The sequence below is a fragment of the Tympanuchus pallidicinctus genome, unplaced genomic scaffold (assembly GCF_026119805.1).
Source record: "Tympanuchus pallidicinctus isolate F22 unplaced genomic scaffold, pur_lepc_1.0 scaffold3, whole genome shotgun sequence".
In the NCBI taxonomy this organism is placed as follows: Eukaryota; Metazoa; Chordata; class Aves; order Galliformes; family Phasianidae; genus Tympanuchus; species Tympanuchus pallidicinctus.
In genome coordinates, this window is record NW_026294747.1 from 5360483 (window position 1) to 5371348 (window position 10866).

Consider the following 10866-nt stretch of genomic DNA (forward strand, 5'->3'; position numbering starts at 1 on the left):
ATTTTGCATAATGGAGAGGGCAATGCTTCAGAGCAGTGCATAACACAAGTGAGAGAAACATCACATCTTCTTCTAAAACAAGGTTCTCCTTAACATGACCAACAAAGTATAAATGCTTTGCTCTTACCAAGCAGGGGATGTTTCAGTTAAGATATTATTTATATTATCAGAGCTCTGCAGAACAGGCCGTGGAAAGGCTGATTTAATATTCTTTAAACAAAACACCAATTGTTTGGATGAATATTTCCAATTATCAAACATATGTCAGACTCATGTTTCCTATAGCGTCTTTCTAAGCATTTCTAGGAGAAGGGCAAACAGGTCTAATTGTTTTAATAAGACATCGTTGAACAAAAGAATATACTTTTTTCAAATGCCATAGCAGTACTTTGAATGACATGTAGATGTGTGGAGAGAGACTCCTGTCTGTAATGCTGTGTGGTTTGTTTGCACTGATGGTGAAATGCTTAATGCACTCAGCGTATTTCATTGGAATATTTGATTTTGACAAAACACTTTGATTTGATTACTTTTTTTCCCCTCTGAATAGAAAGCTCTGTAATCAATCATTATTTATTGAGGGAGCCATTTAGATGGGATAAGCACGTAGTGTATGTAAGAGAGGATCTGTTTTTTTCGTGTTGTTTTTACAGTTCTCTTCTTTGTGAAGGTCCAGCCAGCTTAGGGAAGGAAATGTTCATGATCTTAAAGTATACAGTCCATAATTTCATCCTCCTGGGATGAAAGCCTGGGCATGCAGCTCCCTCTCTTTGAGGTGTTTCTGCTGATATATCTGCTAATGCTCCTGGGAAGATTGGTTTGGGTTGGGACCAACCAGAGCTTGCACACTCCCCTGTTCTTCTTCCTCAGTGACCCTTGTGGACCTTAGTCAGTCCACAACCATCACACCCAACGTGCTGGGCCCTTGGCCTCAGGGAAAAAAGGCATTTCCTCTGGCTGAGCAGTGTAATTTTAGAGCTTAATGTTCTGTGGGACTGCTGAGTGCTGCCTTATGACTGGCATATGAGCACTACACTGCTATCTGTAACCCACTGTACAGGGGGGTCCTGCTGCCAAAGGAGGCCTGTGTCCAGCTGATCCCAATGGCCTACGTGCTCTTTACATAGTGATATACACCAGTTGCACATTTTGGAGATTTTTGGGAAGTCCAACATAACTAACCATTTCTTCTGTGACCTCAGCCTCTTGCTAAAGCTTTTGGACTCTCATAAGCTCATCAGGGAGAGGGTTATCTCTGCTTTCGTTAGCATAAACAGGATTAGCCCTAGTGGAATCATGGTGGTCTCATGCCTGTATGTCCTCTCCCAGTGTTCTGAGGATACACTCTGCGCAGAGCATGTTCAGAGCCTTTAACCCATGTGCCTCCCACTGCCAGTCTTCTCCTTGTTCTACACCTCAGGCTTCTTCATGCATCTGCTGCCCAGCTCCAGCCACAGGAGCCTGAACAAGGTGGCCCCTGTGTTTTACACCGGGATGGTGTGTGATCCCTCTGCTGAATCTCCTCATCTACTGCCTGAGGATCACAGAGGTGAAGGAGGCTTTCAGGAGATGTGCAGAGATTTCCCCATCTTTGTCTTCATTCTGATGGGGAGGAAGGGTCTGAAACTTCAATGAGCAAGTTGTTCTTTGATCACACAGAGAAAGAGCTTAGAATAAAGTTTAAATTTGATTTTGCCTTTCCAAAAGGTTATTGTTTTCTTTCCCAATCTCACAGTAATGCAGTGGTGGGGGGAAAGAAGACTGCGGGTTACACAGTTATGCATTCTTTTCTTTCTGTATTTGTAAGGTATAACAGGGTGGTAAGACTTCAAGGCTTTAAGATTTGAAATACTGCACTTTAATTCTAAACAGACTAATCCAGTTGAGAACTGCAGGAACTCAGGAGACAGTGAAACCTGCTAGAGTCACCTCTGCTTAGGACAGCATCTCAGAATGAAAGGAAACTTTGAAACGCATGCAACTTTGAATTTGGAAACACATCACATAAGATAGATGTAAAACAAATATGCATCCTCACTGTCTTTACATCTGTGAGATTTGGGTGTCTGTGACAATGAATATTTATTTTTAATTAGGACTTTGTGATTCCAGCAATTTCTGAGAATCAGTCAAGCTAGGTTTTGTCAAGCAGACTCAGCACACTAATTGTGCCCCTTCCCTCCCATTTGTTTGCTTGCATACAGTAATGGCACAACACTCCAATGAGTTCTACAGTACTCCTAAAGGGAGAATGAGTCAACTCAGTATTTGTGGCAAAAAAAAACCCTATTCATTACCCCTATAGGGTAGGGAATGGAGGTCCTGACAACAAAGGAGATCATAGAGTAAGGTTAGGAAAGAAATTTTCTCCAAAAGAGTGCTCACAGGTTGCCCAGGAAAGTGGTGGAGTCAAGAAATATGGAAATGTGACACTGAGGGACATGATTAGCTGGCATGGTGGTATGGACTGATGGTTGCACTAGATGACCTTAGAAGTCTTTTTTCAACTTTTACTGATTGTATGATTCTATGATTTAAGCTGAGGGATGCTGGTGAACAGGGCTGCAGGGAAGCATAGGGCTAATGTCTTTCTGAAAAAGCCAGGAGGAAATAAAAAAGCCAAGTGCAATAAAATATGGAAAGTAAGTTAGGCTATCCACAATCTCTGCTGACAAGTACAGGCTTGAGTAGAAGTAGAGCAAGACTCCCCAGAAAATTTCAGGATATAGGCCATCTCAGTCACTCTGGTCAAAATCTTGATCTTTCCAGGCCACCCAGAGCAGGGGGCATCCAGGTCCATGTCCTGGTGGCCTTTGTAGATCTCCATGGAACAGACCCACTACCTCTCTGGGCAGCAAGTTCTATGCAAATGTTTCCAAGCCAAATACTGGAAGTCAAAAGAATAAGATGAGGAAAGAAAAAATCTTGGCAACAGGTGAATTCATGGAGACTGTTTCATGTCATTGTACAAGCTGGGCTAGATACCATGCTGGAGCCACTTCCACCTGGCAAACTCCTTCACAGAATTCTTCATGTCCCTGTTCCTGAAGCTGTAGATCAATGGATTTAGCTCAGGCACTACAATGGAGTAAAACACGGCAAAGAACTTGTCATTGTGCTATACATTGTAAAAAAGTTCAGAGCAAGGATAGAATCATAGAATCATAGAATCCTTAGAGTTAGAAGGAACCTTGAAAGGTCAACTAGTCCAACTCCCCTGCGAAGAACGGGACATCCACAGCTTGATCAGGTTGCCCAGAGCCGGGCCTAGCCTATCCTTGGAAGTCTCCATGGACACGGCATCCACCACATCTCTGGGCAACCTGTTCCTGTGCCTCACCACTCTCACCATAAGACTTCTTCATTATAGCTAACTAATTTTACCCTCTTTAAGCTTGAAACCGTTTCCCCTTGTTCTATCATACCAGACTCTGCTAAAGAGTTGGTCCTCTTCTTTCTTGTATCTCCCCTTTAGATTTGAAAGGCCACTATCAGGTCACCTTGGAGCTTTCTCTTCTCCAGCCTGAACAGCCCCTTGGTGCAAACTTCTGCTATGCAGCTAATCTGCATGAAGTCTTTGCTAAAATGCCTTGATCCAAGCTTACACTTTGCTTTGTCGAACCTCATGAGGTTCACAAGGCCCAGCTTTAGATTTATCAAGGTCTTGCTGGATGACATCCCTTCCTTCTGCCATATCAACTGCACCACTCAGCTTTGTGTTATCCACAAACTTGCTGGGAGTGCACTCAATTACATAATCTATGTAATTGATCAAGATGTGAAAGATTGGCAGGTCCAAGAAAGATCTCTGGGGGACGCTGCTCATTACCAGGCTCCACCTGGACATACAGCCATTTACCCACTGGCTGCAGCCTTTCAAGCAATTCATTATCCACTGAATAGTTCACCCTGTAAATCCATATCTCTCCAATTTTGAGAGAAAGATGTGATGAGGAGACTACGTCAAAGGCCTTGACTTCCCAACTTTCAGGCTGTGCTGATCATTTGACCTATGCTTTCCTGAGCAGAACCAACTCCAATTTTCAACATACTGAAGAGGGTTTTGGAAATAAGTACTTTGTTTAGGTGTTTTATTTGTTCCATGGATCAAAAAGAGACAGGAACAAGTTGTCTGATTGGTGGGATCCAACCAAAGCGTGTTAGCTTGATTACAGACAGCTCTTCCGGCAGGCCTGGGCTCCAGGCTCCTGTCATCCAGCTGGTCCAGACTGTTTCCATCACAAGCAATGACGCTCCCTTCTCAGAGCAGAAAGTGTTCTTTGGAGACCAATCACCCCTCAAGGAGTCACGGCTTAACAAGCCCTTCTGGGCCTTACCAAGAAAGTGTCCTCATCCCGAGAGCTTCTCAGAGCCTTGGAGTCAACTGAACTGCTCTTTGCTAACAAGCCCTGCGAGACTCATTAGTGGGGACTAACAAGAAACTTTCTTCCTTGGTAACAGCAAGGAGCTCCTCTGCAGCCACTTTCTTTGTCAGAGTTGGCCCAAAGACAAAGAGGGTCCCTGTACTGCTACGTGCAGTGCTCAGGGCATCACTTGGCATGGCTGACAGGAGCAGGATGCTAGTTCAGGTTCTCCTGATTAAAGCACCGACACCGCACCCCTCTGCTTGAATCTCAAACTCCAGGCCAAGGGTTTGGCAGGACCCTCCCACTCTGCTCTGGCTCTGCTTGGGCCACTTTTTGTTGTCCTACTCAACGTTTCATCCCATTCAAGACACTTTTCTGCCCTACTGCTTGAGTCAGCTGAATTGGAACTTCCAAAGCTTGTTGGTCACGTGGCACGTACCGTATGACTTCTTCCAGAGGAAAAAGCACACGATTCTACAACAGTGAGGTAAAGCAGTTTGTATTCATACAGCAAAAACGAGCTCCAAGTACTTGGGTGGGAAGAAGGCACACAGGTTACAGCCCAGGTGAAATTAATTCTTGCAGCAAACTGTTGTTACAAAGCCTAGCATTTATTTCCCTGGCAAGGCTGACAGAAGGGAAGAAATGGGGGTTTGGAGAATGTTTTTGGAATGGCATTGCCTAACTCATCAACAGAATCCAAGTTCCTACTGCAACCCAAGGCAGAAGGTGAACTGTGTGTGCCTCATTCCCATCACTCAGAATCAGGAGGGCTTCAGTTCCTGAAATTACACATATCAAACTATAAATACACAGAAAAGTAGCTGCAGCAGTGATGATTGAGTCAGGTCAGGAAAAGGCCTGATCTAAGAGCAGCCCACAACCAAGCACTGAGGAACACAGTCAAAATTTTCCATTCTTTTCTCCCATCACTCATTCACAAGTCACTGGAGACTGTTCTTTCTTTTCATGACGCAGCACAGCAGAAATGCAGGGTATAAACATTTCTGAGAAGACCTCTCCATTCCCCCAACCACTCAGGACACCTGTTTGTCAGGGACACGCTTCCTCTCCAACGCTTTCCCTAGAGCATCCTTTACCTCCTGGTTCCTCAGGCTGTAGATGAAGGGGTTCAGCATGGGGGTCACCATGGTGTAGAACACAGAGGCCACCTTATCCAGGTCCTGTGGGTGCCTGGAACTGGGCCGTGAGTACATGGAAGCAGCAGACACATAGAAGAGGGTGACAGCGGCCAGGTGGGATGCACACGTGGAGAAGGCTTTGCGTTTGCTTGCGGCTGTGTGCATCCTGAGGACAGTGAGCAGGATGTAGGTGTAGGAGACAAGGATGGTCACACTGGTGACGAGCATGTTGAAGCCAACCGCAAGAAACATCACCATTTCATTGATGGTGGGGTCTGCGCACGAGATGGCATAAAGCAGGGGGCCGTCACAGTAGAAGTGATTGATGAGGTTGGAACCACAGAAGGACAGCCGCAGCGCAAACCCTGTATGAATGGTGGCATTCACAACGCCAACAAGGTATGAGCCAGCAACCAGCAGGGTACAAACTCTGCTGGACATGGAGAAGACATAGAGCAGAGGGCTGCAGATGGCCACGTAGCGGTCATACGCCATCGCAGCCAAAAGGTAGCACTCTGTGGTGGCAAAGACAGCGTAGAAATAAAACTGTGCCAAGCATGCAGAGTGAGAAATGACTTTCTGTGATGCTGGGAGGTCTGAGAGCACTCGGGGAGTGACTGAGGAGGAATAGCAGATATCAAGGAAGGACAAGCAGCTCAGGAAGAAGTACATGGGGGTGTGAAGCTGGGAGTCCAGCCTGATCAGTGTGATCATGCCCGCATTGCCTAGCAGAGTGACCACATAGATCAGCAGGAAGACCATAAAGAGGACAGCCTGGACACCCCTGTCCTCAGAGAATCCCAAGAGCACAAATTCAGTGACAAGGCTGTGATTTCCCTTGGCCATCATCACAACACAGTTGCAGCTGGAAAGCAGAGATGTGGAGAAACATGAAACCAGCATGTTTCCTTTTTGCCCCGCAGTCCAAGATAAAATTGTCTTTTTATTGGGGAACATAAAGCATGCAGGCTGCAAACAAAGGAAAACAAATTAAATGTCTCAAAACACAAATAAGCGATGTGAATGGTGCCCTATGTTTAATTTATTCTGATCAGATTTTGGTTTGGTAATGTCACTTTGCAAACTGGAATTTGTGTTCTCCTTGTTAAAGTTTGTCACTCTTTGGATCCAAAGAGATAACCAAAACAGTTAAATCTTTTTTTTAAAAAAAAAAGAAGAGATGTCTCATGAGAGAAAAAGCACCAGTGAGACAAAGAGACATTTTTAGAGGCTTTCACTTAGGAATGTCAGAGGAAAACTCTCCTTTCTTCCCTTCCTTCCCATGGAGAAGGTGGGAACAACTCCAAAGCGCTTTGAAATGGGAGGTGTAGTGTAAAAATTAACACCATCTCCCCTTTTCTGACTGGGGTCGATAGCATTCCTGTGAAAACACTGAATTGAGAAAGGCAAGGGAAAGGGTTATAAAGATCAGTACCACTGGAAGCCCCAGCAATGAAAGGTGAATGCACAGAGCAAGCTACTTAGAATGCAGTTTAAAAAAATTATCACAGTACCAAGCCTATGTCTTCCCAAAAGAGTTATTTAGATGGTGGAAAGAATTGCTCACTGAGGAATCCATTTCACACCATGTCAAACTCTACCCTAGGAAAGGAGTGTTCTGCACTTGGAAAATTCAGCACATAAGCCCTTGTCTGACTGATACAGAGTCTCTCTTCAGTCTGGATTTAGAGAAACTGGGCTTCATAGATCTTTGTATTCCTTTCCAGGATTTGAAACTGCACTTCCCATCAGTTTTCCTCACGTGCAGCAGAACCATGGGCCATGTGGCCAGGAGTGCTGCAGAAGCTTGCTGCCCTGGTGCCTGCCAAGTGAAGCTCTGACCATCCGATGCCTGCTGCTGTCTCTGTAACATCTCTGGCAAGCACAGCTTTGGACAGTCAATGCCTCGGCTTCTCCAAGCCTCCTGCCTTTTGCTCACCGTGCAATTACAACAAAGACAGACATTGTAATTAGCTGAGACTGTGGGATTTTCTTAAGGGCTAGCAGCTTCCTTCAGGTTAAAAAAGCTGCTTCTGGATCCCTGGGCTGTGTTCAAGAGACCCTGACCTTGGGCGAGTGATTGCCATGCAAAGCGGCTCAGCTCCTGCCAAAATCCTCCCTTCCTGACAGCTCAGCTCTCCGTGGGGCCCTCTGGCTGACACTGGGCGATGCTCCCCAACTCACCTGTTGGCTCAGGACCCTTCCCAGTTTATGGAGGCACAAAGCTGAGACTTGCTCTCACCTACACCTACAGGCGAGGTGAGAAATAAGCCTGTGTCTCCCCTTGTTAGTGTGAAGGGCAAGAACAATTTGTGAGCCATAAAGGGCATCAACTCCAGACCGAGAGAAGCTGTTGTTTATATGATGCTTTCCTTCAAAAGTGGGGCCGATTCCTCCCCCTGGTTTGATCATGAAAGAGATTTCTCTGGGGAGCAGATAACTTTGGAGACAGCTCCTTTAGGAGGAGACTTGCACTAAGAAGTAAACATGATCTAATTCAGCACATTAACTGAAAGCGTGAGTGTTCTTCCTCCTTCTTTTCAGGTGTGATTTGTGTCACAAACACATGGGGAAAATAAACAAATGATGCATGCGTTTGTGAAGGACACCCGAACATCAGCACGGGGAGCCACAGCTGTCCTTGATGCCCTTCCGAACTGCACCTGGGGGTGATGGCTCCGGACAAACCCCCCACTTGCCACAGCTCCACATCTGCCCTTCGCCCCTGGCTGCCAAGCAGCAAGTGGAGAACGCTGTAAATTTTTCCCAGAAAAGAAATGTTCTCCATGGTAAGGACGTTTGACACAGGTCAGATGAATCACAGCCTCCACACGCATGATTGTCTCCATAAGGAGAACTAATGGTGACTAACCCAGATAAGAAAGCCTACAATTATAATTGGTGACTTCTGCTCTGAGATGACTCAAGCCCCATTTCATGATCCTGCAAGCAAAAGTTATTATTTAGCTGCAACTGGGATGGAAAAGACACTCTGCCTGGGCTGTTGTTGGACAAGACAGGCAAAACAACACATCAGGTTTATTGAAGGAAAGCATAGCCTTAGTCAACAACTTAGAACATTTTCAATCAAACTGTGAAAATCACCATTTTACCCTCAGATATATTTTTAATTAATATAGAGGATCTATCATGATTGTGTTGGTACTTCTTATAAGTTCATCTCCCTGTGCAGGTGTGTGTAGTACTCATAATATCTCTTCCTTCCAAAGATTCACCAACAATGGAAGAGTTTCAACTACTGCTATTCTTCCTTTCCTTCATCCTACCAGAAGCCAAAATTACAGGTCATTCATTCTTCAGTGGACTCAGCCCTTGGAAAAGCATCATCCACACAATGTCCAGCCCAAGGTAAAATATTTTCTTCTCAGTGGACGTGCAAGAACGTGCAATGCCCCTGCTACATCAGGTGTCCAACGATCTGCTGTGATGTGCAGCACCTATTAGAATTTGGTTGAAGGGAGACTGACAATGGCTGCAGGAGGGGACCTTCCTCAAGGCTCTGCTCAGAGCATTCCTCACCTCCGTGTTCCTCAGGCTGTAGATGAAGGGGTTGAGCATGGGGGTCACCACCGTGTAGAAGACAGAGGCTGTTTTCTTTTCCTCTTCCGCGTGACTGGAAAGGGGGTGGAGGTACAAGAAAGCTGCATAGCCACAGAAGAGGGTGACAGCAGTGAGATGTGAGATACAGGTGAAGAAGGCTTTGTGCCGGCCCTCCACACAGTGGATGCTGCAGACGGTGAGCAGGAGGAATGTGTAGGAAAGGAAGATGGCCAAGGCCAAGGAGGCAATGATGAAGCCGGCACATGAGAGCATCAAGACCTGGTTGAGCCAGGTGTCAGAGCACGAGAGCTGCAGGAGTGGTGGGATTTCACAGTAGAAATGTTTCAGCACATTCGGGCCACAGAAGGACAGTTGGAGGAGAGCTGTGGTGTGCACCAAGGCGTTCAGGCTGCCAGCCACGTAGGAGCCAACCACCAGCTGCACACAGACACTGCGGGACACAACAGCCAAGTAGTGCAGAGGCCATCGGATGGCCACACAGCGGTCATATGCCATGATGGCCAGAAAGAAGGCTTCCGTGGTGATGAATACTAAATAGAAGAAGAGCTGCGTGAGGCAGCTGTGAAAAGAAATGACTTTCTGCTCAGTGAGGAGTCCCAGCAGCAGCCTTGGAGTTATGGATGTGGAATAGCAGATGTCCAGGAAGGAAAGGTGGCTGAGGAAGAAGTACATGGGTGCGTGAAGATGAGGGTCAATCCTGATGAGGACGATCATTCCGAGATTCCCCACCAGAGTGGTGATGTAGATGAGGAAGAAAACCACAAAGAGCAGCTCCTGCATGGTGGTGAAGCCCAACAGGACAAACTCTGTCACGCCAGAGTGGTTTCTCCCTGCCATGCTCCTGGTGCCAGTTCTTACTGGGAGAAAAAATTACAGCTCCTCTCCACGGGGAGAAGTCAACACCATAGTACTGCTACTTGTTTGCCACTTTCTTCATTGTAGCACTCAACAGATAAGACGCCACACCAAAATGGTTTTCTGACTCTCTAGTGACACAATTGGATCCATTAAGGTGAGGCCAGTGTCCTTCATTGCCATTCCACGGACTTACAATTTCAAAAGCAAACTTCCCCTTCTAATCTGAATTATTAATCACTTTCATAAGGATGGCTATCTGTGATAAGGTGTGTCTCTCAAAATCTCAGTGAATAGACATAAATCACTGTCTTTCCCCGATCCCAGCATCAGATTCCTCAATGCACTATGTAGTCAGCAGGGAAAGAGATCCCCTATTGCATATATACACACACATATTGATAAAATGATCCACAGCTTTTCACAAAGGATGGAGAATCCTTCCTTTCACTGGCTTGGCTGTTTGCATTCTTGCATGTCCTCTATTTCCAACCGAAATGAATCCATGATTCTGTGGGTTCCTGTGCCTTCTCATCCACGCCCTTCAAAGCTCACATCTGGGTTTCCCTGCTCTGCATGAGGAATCAGAGTTTGCTGTGATCTAAATTCAGTCTCTGCTCTGCTCCTTCTGAGCTCAGCCGGATGGCAGTCACCTAAGGTTAAACCAGCACCAGGCTTAGAGGTGTTGTTTAATGTCCATTGTCATCTTCCTTCTGTTTTTTCAAATGTGTTACACTCTTTTTATTGATCTACTTTGCTTCAGTGTGGCAGAGCTTCTGCACTTCTCCTTCCTATTGCCACGAATCCAGGCATAGACAAAAACTCATCGGCTGGGTGCTGACAGAGGACCCTGGAAGGGATATGCACAGCTTTCCTGCAGCTTTCCTGCTGCTGGTAAAGACACTCAGCCTCACATCATC

General features: G+C 46.0%; 2 protein-coding genes across 2 annotated transcripts; both read right to left on the reverse strand.

The window, feature by feature from the left end:
* Positions 1–2977: 2977 nt before the first annotated feature.
* Positions 2978–6412, reverse strand: LOC128086713 (olfactory receptor 5B21-like). Its single transcript, XM_052695600.1, has 2 exons — positions 5414–6412; positions 2978–3118 (listed from the first exon to the last, which is right to left on the reverse strand). Exons 1-2 carry the CDS (start codon positions 6410–6412, stop codon positions 2978–2980), a joined length of 1140 nt encoding a protein of 379 aa, XP_052551560.1.
* Positions 6413–8932: 2520 nt separating this feature from the next.
* On the reverse strand, positions 8933–9943 carry LOC128086718 (olfactory receptor 1019-like). The gene has a single exon (XM_052695601.1). The coding sequence runs from the start codon at positions 9926–9928 to the stop codon at positions 8933–8935; it is 996 nt and encodes a 331-aa protein (XP_052551561.1). The 5' UTR covers positions 9929–9943.
* Positions 9944–10866: the final 923 nt, after the last annotated feature.

Coding starts and splice junctions, on each gene's coding strand:
- LOC128086713 (XM_052695600.1), bottom strand. CDS start 6,412: ATGCTGGTTTCATGTTTCTCCACATCTCTGCTTTCCAGCTGCAACTGT. Junction 3,119..5,413: donor AGCGTGTCCCTGACAAACAG/GTGTCCTGAGTG, acceptor TACAATGTATAG/CACAATGACAAGTTCTTTGC.
- LOC128086718 (XM_052695601.1), bottom strand. CDS start 9,928: ATGGCAGGGAGAAACCACTCTGGCGTGACAGAGTTTGTCCTGTTGGGC.